The sequence below is a fragment of the Phaethon aethereus genome, assembly GCF_964289735.1.
Source record: "Phaethon aethereus genome assembly, chromosome: 15".
NCBI classification, from domain to species: domain Eukaryota; kingdom Metazoa; phylum Chordata; class Aves; order Phaethontiformes; family Phaethontidae; genus Phaethon; species Phaethon aethereus.
In genome coordinates, this window is record NC_138591.1 from 5,651,457 (window position 1) to 5,673,454 (window position 21,998).

At 43.7% G+C, this 21,998-nt stretch overlaps 3 protein-coding genes across 3 annotated transcripts in view; 2 read left to right on the plus strand and 1 right to left on the minus strand.

Moving 5' to 3' along the window:
• Window positions 1–4,162: 4,162 nt before the first annotated feature.
• NUDT1 (nudix hydrolase 1) lies at window positions 4,163–7,960 on the minus strand (the record flags this gene model as incomplete). The annotated part of the gene is made up of 3 exons (XM_082006677.1): window positions 4,163–4,335; window positions 4,552–4,697; window positions 7,809–7,960. The coding sequence occupies 3 exons, from the start codon at window positions 7,958–7,960 to the stop codon at window positions 4,163–4,165; spliced, it is 471 nt and encodes a 156-aa protein (XP_081862803.1).
• Window positions 7,961–8,556: 596 nt separating this feature from the next.
• Window positions 8,557–10,624, plus strand: MRM2 (mitochondrial rRNA methyltransferase 2; the record flags this gene model as incomplete). Its single annotated transcript, XM_082006759.1, has 3 exons — window positions 8,557–8,603; window positions 9,191–9,498; window positions 10,200–10,624. 3 exons carry the CDS (start codon window positions 8,557–8,559, stop codon window positions 10,622–10,624), a joined length of 780 nt encoding a protein of 259 aa, XP_081862885.1.
• Window positions 10,625–13,741: 3,117 nt separating this feature from the next.
• MAD1L1 (mitotic arrest deficient 1 like 1) overlaps window positions 13,742–21,998 on the plus strand; it is a gene marked incomplete at its 5' end in the record, with an annotated part of 375,295 nt that continues 367,038 nt past the window's right edge. The window contains 6 exons of the mRNA XM_082006803.1: window positions 13,742–13,891; window positions 15,179–15,319; window positions 17,096–17,275; window positions 18,690–18,814; window positions 19,475–19,556; window positions 20,787–20,917. Of these exons, the coding sequence (XP_081862929.1) occupies window positions 13,742–13,891; window positions 15,179–15,319; window positions 17,096–17,275; window positions 18,690–18,814; window positions 19,475–19,556; window positions 20,787–20,917 (809 nt within the window). The remainder of the gene's footprint in view (window positions 13,892–15,178; window positions 15,320–17,095; window positions 17,276–18,689; window positions 18,815–19,474; window positions 19,557–20,786; window positions 20,918–21,998) is intronic.

The window sequence follows — 21,998 nt, forward strand, 5'->3', positions numbered from 1 at the left end:
GACGTAAGCAGCAAAACTCTATGTGAACAGGACTCTCCTGAACCTAAGTTCTCTGGGGCCAAAATAGCTGCCAAAGGGGAATGTGAGACTTGGCTGCTTAGCATTTTCTCTGACTGGGTAAAAAGGAAGCACATTAATAAGGATGAGTGCTCGCTGTCAAACGAACCGTTACAGTATTTTCCCATTGGGGAACTTCCCAATTAGCAGGAAATATATTTAAAGCCTCCAATTACAAACGCTGTTTTTCTTTTTTTTAATTTAGAAAATTCAGTGCAACATAAAGCTCTTCCTAGTACAGGTGGAAGTTATGGGTTAGTTTCTTCAGCTGGGACCAAGATAAGAAGTTACTTGCCCAGTTTCATGAGACTGGCATAACCATTACACACACCCCTGAAAATATGGTTAAGTGCACTTATGTGGGTGAATTTCTTGGGTGCTGGGCCTTAAGGATTTAGGGTGTCTTGTTTAACAACCTTGCTCAGAATGCATTATTAAGAGCTTTTTATAGCAATTCAAATGTTAACTCTCTTCTGAGTCTTTCCTCCTGCATATTGGCCCTGTCCAGTGAGACAGATTAACTGCAAATGGCTGTGACAGATTTGCTTCTCTCTCCTGAAGATTTCCAAGTGATGCAGAAGAGGTTCTGCTCATAAGCCAGAGCAAACTGGCTGGGAAGGGAAGCGTTTCTAAGTACAGTAACAAAGAAGATGCTATCTCAAGAATGGCACAAAAGGTTTTTCTGCTTGACTTTTATCTTGATTAGGAAGATAGTTTGTGGTTAAAGTGTGGAAAGCGTGGTGCCATATTTTTAAATGCTCTTCACTCCGAGCATCTTTAGGAGGTGCTGGCTGGTTATGGCCTGTCATTTGCTTAGTTTTAGGACCCATCCTCCATCATTTAGCCTTGTTTGCCTGATGTGGTGAACAGTCAAATGGAGAAAATACTGTATGTTTTGGGGCAAGATCCGATATCGTTTATGTAACTTGTCTGGCTGGGGTAGATGACTGGGCTATGTTCTGTAGGAGCACTTGCAAAGTATTAGCCTGAATAGAACTTTGCACTTCTTAAGTTTAGAAAAAAGTTACAATTTTGGACTTTATTAAAAAAAAAACAAAAAAAAAGACCCCAAAAACAAACATCCAAACCACATTTGGGCTTTAGACTAACTCCTCTTTTCTGTTCTTCAGAGCAAGAATTCTACAGTCCAAATGCAGAGACTGTAATAATGATAATCACAGACCGCATGACCTATACAGAAACTGGAATTATGTTGTTTTGAGAAAACACCCATTCCTCCATTGTCAGCCCTTGCCTCCTTGAGGAGAGCAGTTTTTGGATGTGGGGTTTTCTTGTCTTGATTTCACTCAGTTCATCTAATATTTTGAGAACAGAAGCCTAGTGTTCTCAAAGCTGATGGCACTTTCAGAGTTTATTTCATACTGGACTGTCAAGCTTCTGCCTCATTCCTAAACACACGCACACTATTTCATACAACCCTTAGTTTGCAAACCTTATTTTTGGGAGGCTGGTCAGTGTGCAAATAGCACTATTATGTTTACCTCAATATGCGAGGGATTTCCTTACTCTATCTGTCTTGTTCAGGGATCTGTCAGACTTGGAGAGCAGCATCAAGTACAGCTTGCTTCCTCTAGAGGAATGCAGCAGGGAATCGAGTTGACTTCAGTTGTTTGCCTACCCTAGTCAATGTAGGGGAAACAGTTCTAGTTACCTTCATGCTATTGCCTTCAGCAGCAAACAGCCTAGCCACATGCAAGGGTGAGAACAAGACTTAATGAAGTTGGTTCTATTGCTGGTGGCTGGGCAGATTGCAGTAAACACTAAGCAAATCAGAAGACTAATTGAAGAGTGTGTGCTGCCAATCCAAGAACTGATCCTCCTGTAAGATGCAGTGCCAAGGAGTTAACGTGCCTTTGAGTGGAAGCTTTCTGTGTATTGCTTGAGCTCATGGGGACTTTCACGTGTTCAAAATAGTAATGGTAGAAAAGACCTCCAATCTTTCTGTGTGTGTCTCTCTCAAAATCTGTCGTGGAGGTACCAGAGTAGTAGACAGCCGAGAACCTGAAACTTTGCCTGAAAAATGTTTTATCAGAAGGGCTATATGTTTATGTCACTCCCGAGGTCTCCTCCACTTCAAGCTGCGAAGTGGCAATATACAGGCTTTTTGACCAGTATCATGTGTTGAAAGGCTTTGCAAACTATATTTGCAATTCTACCTTAATCTTTGATTCTTCTTTCCCTACCTTCCATCTTCCTTGCAAGCTGCTCCTCCAGAGTTGTAACATGTTTTCAACAGTGCCTTCCTGCATTCCAGTGCTTTTACTCTTCTACTTTGATCAGGCAAGAGTGCAATTCCTGGAATTTGTAACAGGCTAATTTACAATCTTCAGTTTGTGCTGTTTCCTAAAAGACAAAGGTCACCAGCTGGGGACAGAACTTACTTAAAACATGTCAGTCTCCACAATTGTAACAGGAGCAATAACTTGTCGCTATTCTTTGACATGAGCTAAAAGTCAGTGCTGGTGAAAGCATCTTCGTAAAAGGATTGAACAGATTACAGAAGAGGGGATAGCAAATAGAAATGCAAGCCTGAGCTGCACTTGTTCTTCTACCTAAACTCCTGGAGGAACAGAAGTAATTTGTGCTCTCTCACCATGCAATTTACCGTTTCCACCAGGAAATAAATAAAGATAATGTAACAGTGCTAGTCATTCCCTTTGCTATCATGCAGTAAGGTCTTGCATCCTGTTACAAGGTACCTATCCCCTTGTGCTTCTTGTCTCTACTTGCCTCAAGCCATTCTTTCCATTTGAACAGCCAGAAACCCTTACTGCTATGTCAGAAGCGGAGGTGAGTATCAAAAACTCTGTAAATAACTTGGTGTGCAGCACAAAAGGAAAAGGAAGACTCTAAGGTGTTAACTTTTATCTTCTAAGTCTGAGCTGTAGCTTACTAAGCATATGAAGAAGGGCATTTTTGAGCAGTATAAATTATTCAGAACTGCTAGAGGGAGACAAGAAAAAAAGAGTCTTGTTCAGAGGATGTGAATTTTACTTGCCTGGAATATCCTGTATCTTTGCTTTGCTCAAATAGCCTTATGTATGAAGCACTTTATCCAAACGCAGGAATTAAAGAGCTATTACTACAATTGGTAGACTGGAAATGTTTACAGATCCTATATTACATTCCAAGATTCTATCTGTAAGTGTTATATGTGTTTGTAAAAGTGTTAAAAAAAAAAAAAAACAAACCCAAAACTTGTGTAAGAAGTTACATATGTGATGTGTTATTTCTAGTACAGTTTGATTAAGCTTTTGCTGCCCAGTGTGCTGAGTTGGGCTGCCCTGAATGCTGAACCAGTCGCCTGCTACCGACAGGTGGCAAAGCTTGCAGCCATAGGTGATGGCACTTTGCAACTCTGACTTGCTGACAGTTCATTTTGTTCAGCATATTTTTACCTGAAGTGCTCAAACAGTTTGAGTTCATGGCAGGAGCTGCAAGAGTGAAAGCAGGGCTGGAACAGTGCCGTACATCTACCTCTGACTTTTCTTAAGTCCTATAACGTACTACCTTCAGCTGGAGAATCCTGAAGGGATCTCTACCTAAACTTTTCAAAAGGCTTTCACAGCACTGGTTAAGCCTCACCTTGGCCCAGAAAGTAACGCTCAGTAGGGAATAGCTAGAAAGTGGCAGAGAGAAGAGAATTGATTCTGCTGCTGCATCACAGTCCACTTAATGTTTTTGTGAAAGGAACCAATTCCTCAAAGGCCCTTAAACAGTCTAGAAGGTAGCTAGCCGATTACAACAGAACAACACATACTTCTACTAAAAAATATTTTTAATCTTTTGAAAACATTTCCAGCCATGAGGGAAAAGCCTAAAAATTAGGATTAACATTAAGTTTTTAATAGTTGTGATCACATAACCACTAACGTATACCACAGCCAGGGACTTCACAGCATGGAAAAATCTTGTTACTTTTATTTCTGCTAGAAGAAACCGCCGTATTTTCCTTACTTCCCTGTGACCTGGCAGATAAGTCTCCTTTGCTGGAGAGTTGAGAAGGGAGACCCTTATTAAGTAGTACTCATGGTGTTCTATCCCAATGTGGGCAGCAGCATGTGGGTGGAATGCTTCTGTTTTCTTAAACTTCCTCCACTTCTTTCAGGGTGTGCTCTAGGATAGTGTCTTGTCCCTGGAACTTAAAATAGCCACGAAACAACTTTTTCTGAAGCACCAGGGGAAACCAATAGATATCATCTGCCCACATGTGATTGAATGGCACCTCATCCAGCTGAAACCACTGTGGACGCATTTCTGGTGGGAGAAAACAAAATAACTTTGCATGAAACTTTCTCTTGGGTTTTTTTTTCTGCCTAGACTTTGAATGTCTGTCAACAAGCAGCTTCCCTCTATAGCCCAGCTACGTCCGTTCTTAAAGGGATTTTGGCATGAGTAGTTCTGCATTTCTTAAGAGCAATACTGTCTCAAAATAGAATGCACATCCTTCCTTTCTCTCCACTAGCTACCTACCATCACTTTCTGTTGGCTCTCCATGAAACTGATCTGCCCGGAAAATGTGAACTTCCATGAGTTCAGAGTTGCCTACAAATTCAAATGTGATCTGACCCATCTTCTGCAAGGTGTCCACAGTTAGTCCACTCTCTTCCAGGAGCTCCCTGCACAAAAAGTAGACTTCTTTACATGAAAGCAGGCAGTGGGAGAACAAAAAAGCAGTCGTTAGCTTTATTTGCACATTCAAAAACACTTCTAATGAACCAAAGGTGGAAGCTGCACCTGTAAAATGGAGCAGGGCACAGCCTGCAGAGCAAAGCAGAGTTCTGGCTTGTGCTGAAGTATTACACAACAGGGGAGCCATGTCAGAGTGGCTTGTGTGTTATTTCAAGCTCCTAAAGGCTGGCAGGAAAATAGTCTATATTAGAAGGGGAAGATTCAGGAAAAAAAAAAAAGATTGTTTAGTAAAACTTACACTCCTTGCAACCTGATGATCTTTTCTGAGATTAGTTAGCTGGATGTGACTTAAGAGTTCTGAGATATACTTCATTTAGGCAAAAGGCTTTGCCAACTTAAAGCTAAAGTTTTCAGAATTGTGGGGAAGCAGGTAATAAATACTAGAACATCTGTACTTGCTCCAAATCAGCTACTTCTGAGGCTAACTGAAGCTTATTTAAATAACACTACACACTACGTAACATGATTTGCACACAGAACATTAAGAATACATAACATGATTTGCACACAGAACATTAGGAATACTTCTCCCATTCAAATGCTGTGTAAAAAAAGCAACAAAGAAATTGTGTAAACTTTACATTTCTGCTCCTTGGAAGTACATTTAGCATAACTGAGAGGCTAGAAGGCAAGACTTTTAAGAGCACTTTGAGAGACTTGCCAGACAACTCTTTTTCCGTGCATCACCAGGCATGGCTACTTGAAGCACATTCAATTGCTTGCTCTGTTTATGCTACGCAGTTGGGGCTTTTTTTATTTTTACCTGCCTCTAACAGAATCAGCACAGCTTGGAGTTAGTCATGGTTTTTCTAACATACAAAAATAAGGAATACCTTGAAACAGTGTATCTTCAGTTAAGGTTAATAATTAAGGGAGTTGCATATTTGGCAGTAACTTAATTTTAAAGTGTAATGGGAATGATCTTTAAGGCTCCAGCTTTATTTGGCATCAGTTTTGTGGATCCCATCCTTCAAAATTATATTCCAACTTAATGTCTTAGATAATTTTAGTCTATCTTCCTGAGAAACTATGTCTAAAATAGAGGCAGTTTTCCAGCAACAAAGCTAAAAGCCTCGTTTTACAGGCTGTGACCATGGAAGAACAAAGCACAACACTGCTATGGTTCTCCAAGCAATTAATCTGTCAGCTGTTTGGCTCTGTATATAGTAAGTGGAAACATTACAGGTAGCAAATTAGAAATAATGAATTAGCTAAATGCCCCCCTTACAATATGTGCCACTGAGGAGCCATGGGTACTCGCTGGAATGTGGCGTACCCAGTGGAGGATAGAAATCTTACCGATACAAGAAATTTTTGTTCATGCTTCAGCTTAATATTTAACTATCTGTGCTGTGAGGACATTTTGCACCTTATGCCACTGCAAACCCGACTGAGACAGCGCAACACGTGAACCACAGCATAATACCTCAACTCCGAATGCAGAGTGGAGGCAGCCCGAGTGAAGTGTGATTTGGACTGTGTGACACGTCCGGAGGAGAGCTGCGCCTGAGGCAGCGCTGCACCACAGCGGTGTTCCCGCCAGCAAGGTGGGCTGCGTGCCGAGCTGGCCTTGGCTCCGGGGCCTGCTTCCTGCTCGGCTGGCCTCGGCAAGAACCGGTTGTGTCATTCTGCAGTAAACTCGGACCAGCTATGTCGAAAGGGATGAGGATTGGACCGTTCCACAGCCCACAGCAGCAGGCGCTGGCTGTGCTGTGGCACGTTGCACTGAGATCACAGAAACTTCTATCACTTGACATCTCGTATGGACTAAAGCTCCAGTTCCTAACTCTGGGCTAGCACAGATAAACACACACCTAGGGAATCAAATGCTAAATTAAATCACTAGATTTCCACCAGAGTCAGTGGCAACGTAAAATGAAGGCCTGATTTAAGTAACAAAACTGATCTCCCTCCCTTCACTCAGAGATGATAAATTACACAAAAAGCCATAATGTAAGCGTCAGGTACGTTAACGCCGTGGACTGCTGGGTGTGCATCTGCATAGAGGACCCTTCGGTCCCCTGGATTAGCTCACCACAAAACCCAGGTCGTTGCACTGGCACAGCTGAGGAGACGTTTCAGGGCAGAAGCTGTTGAGCACACCCACACTGATCTTCCTGCAGGTGCGAGGGCAATTTTGGGCATATATCAGAAAGTGAGGAAGTGGCACAGTGTGGCTTTGTGTCAGCAACATTCACATAAAGAATGAGGTACCGAATGGTTGGACTTTATGATCTTAGAAGTCTTTTCCAATCTTAATGATTCTATGATTCTATCCTATGATTCTATAATTCAGCTGCGATCTGCTATTTCATTTTAATGATGAGGCAGAAGAACTCCAAGAAATCAGTACTAAAGGCTTCAAAAATGGTACTGTACCTCCATACTGATGGAATTCAATTCCTTAAATCAGCATTAGGGCTTAATGCCACCATGCAGTCAAATAACGAATTTCTACAGTGCCTTTCATAACGGACCCCTAGGAATTTCTACTCTTTTGTCACTACATTTTCACACTACTAAAAATGCTACTGAAAGGTAGCATCTGTTCAACAGCTTCAAAATTTAAATAATAAGCAGTACACTGGCATAAGCCGTAATTCTGCTATCTAGCCAAAATTAAACTCTGCACCTTTCTGAACAATGCAAGAACCTCTGTCCATCACTAGCAGCCCAAGTCTCAGTGTAGATTAGAGTCCAAGAGATGGAGGGAGGACACTCAGTAACTGCCAGTTACTCATGGACTGGATGACAATTAAAGATTTGCAGATGATGGGCAACGGGGAGCAGTCCAGTTTCTTTGTACATGTGGGTGACCCCTCATCATCCGTGGAGCAGGCGATTTTCTCTGTTCGGAGATGGCTCACGACCGCCATGGGTGGTGGGTAACACACTGGTTACGAGGGCGCTATGGATCAGCCAAGCTGCAGCCACTCCACCTGCAGCCCACCACAGGCGGTCTAACACCTCCACGGCCCAACCTGTGCCCCAAGCCCCACCTCTCCCCCGGGCGCCAGCCGAGCCGGGCCAGGCCTCACCTGCGAGCAGCCTCCTCGATGCTCTCCCCAGGCTGCACCTTCCCCCCGAAGCCGTTCCACAGCCCGGCTCCAAACCCACGTTTCTTCATGCCCAGGAGGACGCGGGGCGGCTGCACCACCAGGACAAGGGTGAAGAGCCGGGACGTGCACATGGCTGCTGGGCGAGAGACGAGGAGGGCACGCTGCGCCAAGGGCTGCCGGCACTCCTCCGAGGGCAGCCCAGGATGCTCCTCCGGCCCGGCGGGGGGGCAGATAGTCCCTCACCTCCACCCCAAACATCCGACACCCGCTCCCCAAATGCCTGGTCCCACCATCCCCAGCCCAAACCCTTGGTCCCTCGGTGCCTCTCCCAACATCTACTTCTCCAACACTCCCACTGACCCCTGCTCCCCTGCCCCCCCAACACTCCCTCCCCAAGTCCTTGACCCCCTCCCCAAATCCTTGTCTTCCCAGGGTCCCCTCCTCACACCCTTGACCTCCCTATCCAAGTCCTTGACCGCCGGCCCACATCCCTTCCCCAAATCCCTGAGGCGTTCCCCTCAGCACCCGCTCCCCCAGTGCCCGCCCCCCTCGTCCCAGCACCCCTGCCCTAAAGGCCCGACTTTCCCAGCCCCCTCCCCACACCCCGACACCCACCGCTGCGTCACCCCCTCAGAAGCGGCCCGGCCCGGCTCTTCCCGCGCCGCCGCCGCTCCCGCCCCGCCCCCGGTAGCTGTGAGGAGAGGCGGGGCGGGCTCAGGCGGCCGCCATGTCCTGGCGCGGGGGAGCTGCCGCTGCAGCCGCTGCTGGGGGCAGGTGCGTGGCGGGGCCGCTGTGGAGAGCTCGGCAGCGGGGCGAGCCGAGCGAGGTGCTGGGTTAGTCCCGGCGCCTTAAGCTTCCGTCAGGAGCGGGGAACGGGCGTGTGGGGTTTCTCGGCGCTGGGGGGTGGAGTTAGTGACCGGGAAAGCGGGGTGGCAGTGCCCGTGGCTGTCGGTGTGCTCCGCCCGGAGAGACGAAGGAGCCTCCAGGAGCCGGCGCGTCCGCCCTTCCTCTGAGGGGCCGAGGAGGAGCGCGCGGGCCGGGAGGCTGTACCCCTCGTTCCCTCTCAGGGAGGCCGGCAGCCCAGGGCCTTGTCAGTCTGCCATGTCGTGCCCCTGCGGGCCTTAAACACAAGCGCCAGAGCAGAAGCTAAGAGCTGTCTAGGCCTGGGGCCCGCTTTCCCGCCTTAGCTCAAGGGGTAACCTGTGAGGCCTCCATACAAAATATGTTGAGATTGGACCAGATAACTAAAGGTGCCAAAGAATCTTAAATTTGGAGGCTTTTTTTGAGCCTGGTGATAAATGGGAGGAGCTGTAGTCGAGATTAGAATTAATTACTGTTGAGACTTTTGAAATACATGGTAGTTATACACTGATTAACTCACCTGTCTTCCTGGGCAGCTGTCAGCATCTGGTGAGCAAATGTGTCCACACCACGGTGGGATTACTGAAGAAAACTGGAACTGAGCAGTGGTGGTTGGAGCGACACTTGAAGGATCCCTTTGTCAAAGCAACGAAGCAGCAGCATTACCGTTGCCGAAGTGCCTTCAAATTATTGGAGATCGATGACAAACTTCATATTCTTCGTCCAGGGCTTTCTGTTCTGGACTGTGGAGCGGCGCCTGGTGCTTGGAGCCAGGTTGCTGTAGAGAGGGTCAATGCCTTAGGTACTGGTAAGTGCACGTTTTTGGCAGGCAAGATGGGTATGATACTCATCTTGAAGCATGGCAGAAAACTTGTCTGTGAGGGTGGTGGTGTGGGGAAGGGACATAGGTACTGGCAAATGCCAGAGTCGCTGATAGCAGTGTGAAGGTGTGTGCCTGCATGACAGTGAAAATCTTCATGTGGTTTGGAGAAATCATATTTGTGTAATAACTTACCATGAGGTCCTACTGAAGGTCTAACGCAGAGTTCTGATTAACTGTGTTGTGGGGAGGATCCTTTCATCCAGTTCTGAAATTTGTGTAGCCTCCAGCGAGTAACTTAGTTTTTCTTTATGTTTATTTTACATCTTGAAAAATCATAGTAACCACTATGTATGGTTTGTGTGTTTTAAGCCATTAATATTTACAAGATTAGGTGTCATCATCTGTGCTATTGTCCAGGATTTCTGGACTGTCAGCCTTGAAAGAACAGTAGAAAATCAAGAAAAATATCCCTTGCTTATCCAAAGTAACTGAGTTTTCATGTCTTGAATGGATTGGCTTACAGCAAACCATCCATCCATATGCACGCAGCAAACTTTCTAAGGAGAAGACGACCAGACATAGCAGGTGGTACGTTTTTGTTTATTGACTAGCACGGAGCTCATGAGTATGCGAGCTGTTTGCAACCATTATGAGTGTTCAGTGTGTCATTCATTCTTACAATCTAGATCCTGCTGTCCCCACTGGCTTTGTCCTTGGCGTTGACCTCCTGCGGATTTCTCCTCTGGAAGGAGCAGTCTTCCTGTCGAAGACTGACATTGCAGACCCAAGCACACTGAGGATGATTCAGAGTCTGCTTCCTGCAGAGAAGGTGGATGTTATCTTGAGTGACATGGCACCTAATGCAACGGGCATTAAAGAACTGGATCATCAGAAGTTGATCAATCTATGTTTAGGCCTTCTGAATCTGTCCCGAAGTATTTTAAAGCCAAAAGGAACGATGCTCTGTAAATTCTGGGATGGACATGAGTCCCACCTTCTGCAAGACAGATTGAAGGAGCAGTTCCAAGATGTGAGAACTATAAAGCCTCAGGCCAGCCGGAAGGACTCTGCTGAATCTTATTATTTGGCAAGATTGTACAAAGGGAAATGAAAGCTGAGAACCACAGATTATCACATGTGATCAGACATTTGATTGGAAATCTGAATTTGGTGTGTGTTTAAAGTCCCACCATTAAGACCCTGGGTAAATCTGCCACAATTCTTACAAAGTACATCATGCTTTTCAAATAAAAAAATAAACCAGGGTGGTGTCCTACTGAGTTTATCCGCTAATTGTACAAGCAGAGACATCCAATCGAGCTTCTCACCTGTGGAGGAAATGGTTGGGAATGGAGAGGAACAATCTGAAGGGCAACCTCTGGGGCTGGAGTGATGGAAATTAAAAACTCATGTAATCACAGTTTTATTTTCACGTGTGCTTCAAAATCATTGCGGTACTAATGTTGTCATGTATGAGACTAACCATAAATGCAGTTGTCAGAAGGCAAGGGAACAGCAAGGGGAGTTTGAGCCAATTTATTCCCTCTTCATCTTAAAAGCCGGTGCAATTTATTAGCACACGTAAGAACAGATAACGTTTTCATGTATGTTGGGATCAGTCTGTAACGCAGCTGCTCAGGGTATATGACTGGCTCTGGAATATTTAGCCTGATGGCTCTGCTGCGTTCAGACACAGGGGTATATTTAGAAATTGCTACTTCACAGTACTCATAAATCCCGTCGGTGACAGTAGGGCAGTGTCACTGCTACGGAGAAGACTATTTCCCCTAGGTTTTCAGTTATGTGTTACATTTGACCAGTGAGGTTTCCTAGGTGAAATGACAAGATGTTCCTTGGATCCCAGACAGGGGGAATTACTGATTGAATTGCTAGGATTCCGTTTGCAAAAATAAATTTAGCTGCTGCCTTATCTGGAAATGACAATTTTACATTAAATAGCACTTTTATCAGGCCGACTGTGGCGTGAGTTATAAGAGGGGCTGGTAGCACTCTCAGTTTTTAAGGCTTCCAGATCTTTCTCATTATAAGCATCTCCTTTGGGGTTGCTGGCAAGATTTATCAAATTTTCATTGCTTTGAAACCTCCTGATTGGGATCTCCATGCGGAGTGGTGTGCCTGAAAGCGTCATCCCAACAGCCCAGATTGGGGAGCTGGGTGTTCCTTTGTACTCATGTGGGAAAGAAGCAAAAAAAAATGTCAGTCTGCTCTTTGAGAAGCTTCATTGCCTGTGATTCGCGGCAGGAACTGGAGCAGCAGGCCGCTGGCTAAGCGTCTCCTTTCCCCGCTGCCCCTCCGGCTGCATTGCGGTGGGGCAGGACGCTTTTGCGGGGGAGTTGCCAAGAGGCAGCGGCGGGAGGCTGAGCTCGAAGCGCTTTCGCGCCGAGGCAGGGCATTACGGTACGGCGCGGAGACCACGGCGGCGTTGCGCGTATACTCCCGGCATTACGGCGGCGCGGGCCGCTGTTCTCGCGAGAGTTGGGCGCGAGTTCCCGTGAGATCTCGGCGCCGGGGCGAGGAGGGAGATCCAAGCGGGGCGCGCGTCGGGTGAGTGAGGGCGCGCGGGAGCGTGTGAGGGCGCTTGGGGAGGCTGCCGGTTCCTCTCGGCCCGGCCCGGTGCGGTGCGGTGCGGTGCGGCGCCCCGACCCGACCCGACCCGACCCGACCCGACCCGACCCGACCCGACCCGACCCGACCCGACCCCGCTCCCGCCGCTTGGCCATCGCGCCCGGCCGAGCCCGGCGGCGTGGGAGCGAGGAAGCGAGACTGTGCCGTGTCCCTGTTCCTCCCACCCCCGGGCGGCCGCTCGCCGCCCCCGAGGCGGAGCAAGGGCTGTGGGCGCTGCCGGGGCCGCTCTGCGCCCTCGGGGCTGTCCGTGAGGGTGAGCCCCGCCGCGGCGCCCAGGGCGGCCCGGCTGCGCGGGAGCGGCCCTGCGGCCGCTCTCGGGGTTTTGCCGCGGGGCGCCGGGCTGTGAGGGCGGCGGGTCCCTTGGTGCCCTGCAAGGCAGCCTTTGCCCAAGGGTTTTCTGCGGCGGGGAGGGGTGTAGGTGTCGTCTTGATTTTTAGCGTTTTCCTGATTTCAAAACAGGCTTGCTGCAGTACAGTTACCTGTTGGCGGTGGTCTCTCTTGGCTGTATTTGCATGTGGTACTGAAGTACTGCTTTTGAATAAATGCTTTCATTTGGGTTTTGGCTGATCAGTTGCTTGTGTGCTTCTAGTATGTGCTTCTAATTTTACATTCTTAGCGATGGTATAAATACAAAGAATAACCCCGGTGTTACTATGAGAGTCCGTGATCCCGAAAGTTCAGTTCAGATCTGTGTCTCTGGTACAAGCCTGAATGTTATGGGTTGCCTTCCCTGGTCCTGAGTCTTCTCTGCTTCTGGGGCTTTGTGGGGCATACAGTCCCTAGAGAGACTCGCTTAAGGCTTTCTGAAGTTTCCTGGGAAACCTTGCAGGCTTTTCTGAGCTCCAGGCTTGATTTGTCTTTGGCCTTTTAGTTAAGTAGCCTTCCAAATTTGAAGGAAGAATGGAAAAACTTTTATGTGAACGAGGAGACACAGTTTTACTTACAGAAGTGATCTGTGAACTTGGGAAGTATCATTGCTGGAAGTTAGGTTTCAAAGTGCATTTTGGAAACCAGAATCAAGTTGTGTTGAAGGTAGGGTTTGCTGCTAGTATGGAAGTCATTCTTTTCCCCTCATCAGCCTCAAATGTTTGGAGGACGAGTAGGGAGTTCTGTTTCTAGTGTTATGTGCTTTAGATCTTTGTGTCCTACAATGTTAACTTGTATCCCAGAATCTAACTTGATTATATAGGAAAGGAAAATTCAGTTTTGTATAACTGTCATTAAACAGCTCTTATTTGTATGCTTATAGGCTGAGATTCAGGGGAGTATGTATTTAAATAAAAGCAAACCATTTCACGTGAAAGCTCCGGGAAGAACAGTCTCTCTTGCATCAGTCCCATTTCAGAGACCTACAGCTTCAGCTGCGGTTGGGTAGTGTTTTCTAGTTCAAATTGATCCCAGCAGTAATCTGTGGATCCCTGCAGTGACTAGCAGGTTGGGTTTTGTACCCTGTAAGGTGGAAGACCTTGGATTTAGTGTTTCCTCAGGGCGATGATGTATCTCTTTGTAGCAAAGCAGTTGGTATACCGTAGGTTGCTCTGAGTGTTTTGCTGGTGACTTTTTTTTGTGTATTTCCAGAGCCATGGAGGACTTGGAAGATAATACTACTGTCTTCTCCACTCTGAGATCCCTCAACAACTTCATTTCACAGCGTATGGAGGGCGTGTCTGGACTGGCCACACCAGGGTCATCTCAAAGCTCCTTACAGATTCAGTACCAGCAGAGGGTGCAGGTGAGGTGTCCTCAGCTTGGTGATGCCTGCAGTATCACTTCAGAGTGGTTGTAGACTTCTTTTGATTCCAGGAATCAGGGTTTATTTCCTTAAGATCTGACCAGTCTTTCTAAGATTGATACTCATGCAAGCTCAATAATGGAAGCTTGCTTTTGGTTGACATTCTAGAACCTTTACAGTTTTTTCAAGTGTCAGACATATTTATTTCTCGTTTGCAAAAAAATTAAGAAAGGTCCTTTGAATTTCTTCCCTGCATATTAGGTCTGTATACCAGCTCAGGAAATGAAATTGTAAGTTATTTTCATATTGCTGAACAAAGGAACTTTATATCACTTAATATTTTTCCAGTAAGTCATTTGTTACCTTTTTTCACAATCTTCCTTAAAGTTTCTTTGCCTGGACACATACAGGAGACTTGCATTGTGCTATGGCTTTGATGTGCTAACCCGTTGCGATTTCTTGTCTGTTTCTGTTCGTATCCATGTGGGTTTTTTTGACTTTTTCTTGTAAGCTGCCTTATTCTCATAAAGCATGGAGCAAGTTGACATCTTGGCTCATACGGGCTGTTTATTAGGCTGGAATAAAGTTTCTGTATTCAATATCTTAATATAATTTTTATTTCAGTCTCTAAGTATAAAATAAGCTTGCTTTCTTCTTAATGTTTTGCATTTGGAATATTGACAAAAAAGAATGCATTTTCTGTCTGTGGCACATCTCTGATTACAGAGATGGCTAGAGGAGGCTCCCTCTGGTTAGAGAGTCTTAATTGGCTATGTGTTGAATGTACATTGTTTAGATGTGAGGTGTTTTATTAATATTGTCTGTGCTCTAAGGTAATTTGAATGAAAAAATGAAGCATAAGTTGTAGCAGGTAGTAGAAAAACATATTTGCTCAGCATTTACATTTCATGGGCAGCATCATTGCTTCTTGGTTGGCTGCTGTTACTTTTATGAGGGTTAGGGAGTTCATAATTAAGCTTTTTTTAGGTAGGGAAGTACATTTTGTCAGAGTACCTCTAGACGTTGAATGAGAAATTCTGAATGAAGAACTTGACATTAACTTCTTTCCAACTAACATTGATTTGATGTGGGTTTTTGAGTGTTGTTGAACTCTTGTTTTCTCCATCTGCAGCTGGTGTGAGAAGACAAGTACCGCAAACATTGTGATAGTTTCATTGTAATTTGTAAAATGGCATGCAAGTGTCACCTGAGTAGTAAAGGGTGTGCAATATAATTGCAGTGCTGTTAATGATGTGTAATGTCCCTTTTCACACATGAACCATCCAGCTGGAAGAACAAGCTGGGCAGATCCACTCAAAATCCCAGCTCCTGCAGGTGGAAAGAGAGAAGATGCAGATGGAGCTTAGCCACAAACGAGCTCGCATTGAGCTAGAGAAGGCAGCTAATACCAATGCCAGAAACTATGAGGTAAGTATGACAGTTGCAGTTGGTTGGATATCATAGGCCTGAGTCCGAACGTACATAGTGCATCTGTATTGGTGTTGTAGTTTGGATCAGGGATATGCTCTCGACTTTTCACGTGCCGTGCTTTGGTTTGTAGTGATGTGTCTCAGAACGTGTATAGCCAACTGTTTTTGGATGAAACTAAACTGCAAGATGCAGTCCAGGAGCAAGCCTAGTGTTCTCCAACTGCTAATGGACACTGTCTTCAGAGCAAGACTTCAGCGAATCGATAGTAAATGGTTCTGAAATGCATTTACTGCAAATGTGGTAGTGGTGGGGGTGTCAGGTTCCCAGCACCAACTATTTTTTGCTCTACAGATCCCCTTGTGGTGCATTGCACAAACTTGCTAATGTACACAAGAGTGTGAACGTCAAAGCCTTGTTTCATTGACAAACTGATGATCTGATCACTAGATTCTGTTAGTTTAGCACTGAAGTTGTCATGGGTAGCAGTAACAAAAGTGATTTTGTTTCTCCCAGAAGTATTTGAGCGTTTTTCTCCCAGATGAATTTGAACTTCTGCTGGCACAATTGAAAGCATTTTGTGTGACTGTAATTAATTGGAATGACAGCAGTGCCAGCCGTGCACTGTCACACAAGAGAGCTTGCCCTGATAAAACAGTGAGCCTCGCTTGTAACAGCTTTTATTGGTTTCTGGTTTTATGCCCATATAAGTTTGCTTAACTATGTTACTTGTTAAGCTACTAGTAGAAATAAGTAAACCTGTGGGGTTTGTAGAATAATAAAGGTCTTGTATGCAGCTGATTATTTAAAAAGAAATCTTTAAAAAATAATCAGCATGTTTTCTTGTATTTTGCAAGGGTGCTGGGTGCCAGATTTAGTGTGTAATTGTGAAATAACGAGTTAGTGACTAAATTCCTCATTCATCTGAAGTCAGGTGATGTGGGCTTAAGCCAGGAAGAGTTCAAACTGGAATGTAGCTGAGTCAGTCACAGAAAGCCTTGAAATACTGGTACAAAAAAAGGGAGCACCACTAATCCAGCACTGTGGTAATTACCCTGCTCAGACTCTGAGTGTTTTTTGAGGCATGTGGATAAAGGTTTTAGGAACCTCACATTGCTTTGCATAATCCTTGCTTACTATGTAAATCTGTGTCTCGATTGGCTTTGATTAGCAAAGCAATTTACTACACATTTTTTCAATAAGTGTTAATCAATTTGTGGCAGGAATAAACTGAAATGGTGTATGGAAGGTTGTCAAGAGTGCAAAAATATTTATTGTATTCCTTGATAATACTGTGCATTTAAACCTGGTTTCTTTTCTGTTAATAGCCTCATACGATTTCCAGAAGTTGTGGAGGGGAGTTTGTCTTACTAACCCAGCTATTGAGATCTGAGTTCCTGAAAGTCAATTTTCTATGCATGGGTCAGCTTTAAATTGGAGCATCTTTCATCGGCTGGAGGGTGTGCAGTGGAGTCTTGTGAAGCCACATCTGTATTCTCATATTCGTGTCTTAGTCTAAGAGATTTGGAAGGCTCTGTTTCTTAATTTTCTAGCCCAGTTGCCCTGGGTAGTTCCTTGACATAAAGTTGCTGCTGGTAAGGTTTTTGCCCTTGCTAGTGCAAATGTTAAAGCTATGGTCTGAGTAACCATTGCTTCATGATGATGCCTTAGTGATCACGGTAATGAGGAGTGGAGACAGGAGAAATGGAAATGGCTTCACCTTTGAGCTACTTTTTCTTCTTATGTCTCTTTGCATTTTATTTTTTTCTTTGTAAGCGAGAGGCTGACCGTAACCAGGAGCTGCTCACACGCATAAAGCAATATCAGGAAAGGGAAACAGAAGCTGAAAACAAACTGAAAGAACAAATGGAGATGAACAAATCCTATAAGAAGAGCATGGAGACAATGAGTAAGAAGCTTCAAGAGAAGGAGAGCAAATTAGCTGAAGCTAATGAAGTAAGAACAGAGTAATTTTTTAATCTGTTCATAGCTTCAGGTGACTTTGCAGTTCTTGTGAATTGAAAATGCCCTTTCTGATTTAAAAAAAACCCCATAAAATTGGAATCATTATGTTCAATCTGAAATGAATAAACCATGGTGGTGTGCATCTTTGCTGTCAAAGTTTGGAACCTAACCAAGTCCAGACACAAGTGAGCAGGTCAGGAGATGTTGCTGTGTTAATTAACAATGAGAAGAGATTTCTTAGGTTGATATGGAGGAGGAGGAAAAAAGTGCAAGCATCTAGGTTTAGTCAGGTTACATGACATTGAGTAAAGGGGAGATAATGGAGGAGATAAGATGGGAAGGTGTTCAGGGAAGTAGGGAGAACTGTAGAATGGATGAGACCAAAGCTATGTACAAAGTATGTCTTCCCCAAGTGTCTTAAATGCCTATGTGTTCCACTGTAGAATGAATGCTTGGATAACAATTTCAGTTCTTTTTGGATGAACAGACCATCTTCTCAACCCTCAGCCTTTTCAGATATCATTATAGTGAAGTTCAGCTAGTTTGTTTGTTACTTTTCTGTTTAATTAGGTTTCCTGCACCAGTTGTGGTTCAGCAACCACTAAGTCCTTAAGCCCTCCTCCTGCCTAGGTATCATTTGAAATGTATCTATGTGATAAAGCAGGTAAACAGATTTAACATGTTAGTTATCAGTGATTAATAACAGGGAGATGGTGAAGGCACGTGAGAGAAATGAAACCCATGTATGAAATGTGTGCAGCAGTTTTATTTCTGGTTTCTTTTTATGTCTATATCCGTCGGTATCAAGATAAGAACCCTACATGTCTTTCTTGGCTAGAAAACACCCTACATATGTAATGCTTTGAGATTTTTCTCTCTTTATCTGTTAAAAGGAGCTGAGTAATGGCTATTGGAAACAAACCTGCAAGGATTTTCTTTAGAGTTAAGATATTTAGAACAAGATTTTAAAAACCACCGGTCTCTACATTTAAGGAAAGCATGATACTTCTGGTATTTGGTTGAGGCAAACCCAGACACTTTCAATTTTGAAACCCAGACAAAATGTGTTTGGAATGGTTGTGGGATAATTTTTTTACTTTAATATATATACTTGTGTGTTATCATCATCTAGCTTTGAAGCTTGGTATTTTTCATGTCAGTTTGAGGTCACCCACTTAATAGGTAATGGAAATGACAATTTGGGTGACAGATGAAAGCAACTAAATGATTTTCTCTTGCTTTTGTTTTTGAGGTGAGTTTGCAGGTCTGACTGTTTACAAGAGTGTGGGATTGTTGCTAGATTCAGTACTTGTATTTAGTTGGATATGATTTCTGTTTGTCACTATCCATGATGTCCAGCTTGGAGAGTCATAGCCTTGTGTGTTTATTCTTTCCATTAATTCAGACAATCACTATATTAAAAGGGAAAATATCAGAGCTGCAGTGGAATATAATGAATCAAGAGATGCAGATGACAAGCCGAGACTCTCAGAAGCAGGAACTGATGGAACAGCTGGATGTTCAACATAAGTAAGCAGGGGATGAATGACTGTAGGGAGAAAAAGGCAAAGAAAACTTCACTCAGAAAACTTTCAACCGTGTTTGATTTCCGCCCTTCAAAGGGATTCTTTGATCTGGATGTGCAGGTTATAACTGTTGTTTGAAACTAGCTCTGAGGTGCAATTTAATTGTACCTTGAGGGGAAAAAAAATACTCAAGCTTAAAATCTCAATGGTGTCTCGTGTTCATGGTAGAGAGTTAACAGAAGGCATGCGGGTGGGAGAGGCTAATCTGAACTTCATAGACTGAACAGAATAAAAATATCAAGCCTTAAGTCATAGTTGCAGGGTAGTTGAAAGATATGAGTGTGTTTTTCCTTGCTTATTAAGTTCAACTCTTAAATTTCAAAGGTGCTGTTTATTTACTGTGAGTTGGTTTCAGAGTTAAGGTGACTTGATTTTTTTGGGTATTTTTCAAGGTGCATCTTTTTATTAAAATGGGTATTTTTGTCTCTAAATTAGAGGGAGATGGTATGAGTGTGAAACAGTGTGAGACACAATCTTCTGTAACAGTACTGTATATCTTGTTAGTGGTGTTTGAAAATGTTTGTCAGAAGTACTTGTGCATGTAGATTGTTTCTGGTATGTGATTCCTGGATGCTAAATGTCTCTTTGTGTCTACATGTAATAGAAAATGGCAAGAAGCTAGTCAGCAAATCCAGACGTTGCAAGCAAGCCAATCCCTACTGGCAGAATATGAACAGAAGATAAAGGTAAGAAACTTTGTGGCCTATATAAAGCTTTAGTTTTTAATTTCTTCTATGGAAGAACAGAACAGTGTTGTTTTTGTTTTTGTTTTTTTTTTAATTACTATTGCAGCAATAAGAAGTTAGTTTGTCATATAAAAATCTGATCTGGTGGCCAGCAAGAGCTGAAGTTGGTTAAATCCAATTGGGTGGACCAGGCTACTAACAGTTAGCTGTAACATGATGCTCTACACCTTTCTTGTATCAATTGATTGCAGAAAAAATATCCACCCATGTGTTCTCTATAGAAAGGTGGTTTATATCCTTATGCAGTGCTCTGGAGGAATGCTCTGTTTGATCTTGTGCCAGAGCACAAGATTGCTCTGCAAAAGATTGCTTCTAGAGGAATCTTGTTTCAAAAGGTGAAGGATGAAACTAGCAGCAACAGTTACTTTTCTGCTTCTCAGAAAATTCTTCCTCTGGACTTGGGTTTTGCTCTTTTGGAAAGTGCAGTTACTTGCAAAGCTTTCAAAACCATGCTGACTTAAATGTGAGTATAGAGGTGCTTTATGTCCTGTCAAATTAACATGTAGGTTGATGGGAGTGTATCTTTTTCACTTGTCTTATCTTCCTGGGAGGGGTAGATGTGGAGGGTTATTTGGTTTGAGCAGGTGCTGGTAGTGGCATTGCCTGTGGTTGCTGTAAAGTAAAGCTACACTGAAAGCTGGCGTCATTGCCAGTTCTGTGATTGCAGGAAGATACTTCCTCCATTGAAAGGAAAGGTCGGGAAACAAGGTATCAGACTGCAATACAGCTCTCTCTTTGAGGAGGGAGGAAAAAAAAAAAAGAAAAAAAGCAACATTTACCATCATGTTAAAATGCACAATTGTGTTTCCTTTAATTCCTAATCCTTGCAGGCTGTCTAATTGCCCCTCTCTACACTTCATTTAAGGAGGGACAGAGGACAAAGAAAAATCACAGATTTGGTTTAGTCAATAGAAGAAGGTCCTTTTAATGATTAGCAGAGATCTTTTTGTTATGAACTCAGGGTAAACAGGTGTGAGGCCATCCTGGCTGTTACAAGTGCAACAAGATGTCATCCCTACTTTAGGCAATGGATTGGACCAGATGACCTACTGAGTTCCCTTCCAACGTAATTCAAGTCATTGATTTGAGTTTTAAAAGTACAATGGAGAAGTAGCTCTTATAAATTCCAAGTTAATCATTGTTGACCTCTTGTCATCCCATGCTTTCCAGGATCTGGAACAGAAGTTCTCCCAGCAGGAACATGATGCTCTAATTGTCAAGAACATGAAGGCAGAACTGGCCCGTTTCCCAAAAATGGAGCGGGAATTGCGCCAACTTAGGGAGGAAAATGCCTACTTCAGGTGAAAGAAGGGTTCAGTTGTTGAGAGGGTTATTTTGTGTTCTTCTGTACCTGCTACAATTGCAGTATACGCACTCTCAAATGTCTCTATTGAACTTCCATATGGGAAACTTGAGAAGGAAGCATATGAATTGAGCAGTGTTGTGGTGATTAATAGACGAGAGGATTTGACAAGATCTGGGTAATCTTCCTGAACACAGCGAGAGCCTCACAGAATGCGTATTGATCGTTCTGGATGGTGATATCTGTTTGTTAGAAAAAAATTCAATGTTTAAAGATAGTAATGAACTTTATACAGCTTTGGGAAAGAAATCCCTGTAGAGAGAAGAGAGAGCTGAACATTTCTTTCATAATAGTTTTTGCTTAGTTATTGTTAAGACTATTTTAAAGACCCCTTGTTCCAGCATAATGTTTAGAAAGTCTTTCATTTAAATTTCTAAAGCAGTCTAATACAGCCCTTGGTAGAGTAGACTTTCTGGGTTTCTGAAGGGGCAATTTGAAAATGTAAATTTCTATGTACTATGAAATAACTTGCCTTAAAGATTTTTTTTTTAAGAGTAAACTTAATTTCCATCTTTCAGTTCATCTCAAAAAAAAAAAAAGCCTAAATTACATGAGTGGATCTTGCCAGCTTTTTCTTATTCTAAAATTAAGTAATTTCCCTTGGCTTTGTTCTCGTTGTTGTTTCATTATCATTTGAAATTGTTTATCTTGGAATCTTGTCTCGTGCTTGTGTTTTGTGCACAGAAACATGATATCAACAGATCAAAGGTAATTTTTTTTAAAAACAGTTTTATCTCACCTTTGCACACCTCTATTAAAGTAAAAACAAGCAGTGTCAATGCTTGCTCAGTCATCACAGAGTACTTAAAAAGCCCGAGTGTCTGTGGCTTGCTGTGGTCCAACCCTAATTCAGCCTGACTGAAGGTCAGAGTTAGGAGTTGTTTGCTACCCTTCATGCTGTTTTGCCAATCAGTAAAGTGGCTACAAAACTTCAGGTTGTTTGGACATAATTAGGACAGCACTTAAAGTAGAAAAAAAATCAGTTCAATAAAGCTGTGGTGTTTTTGTAGCTGTGGCTT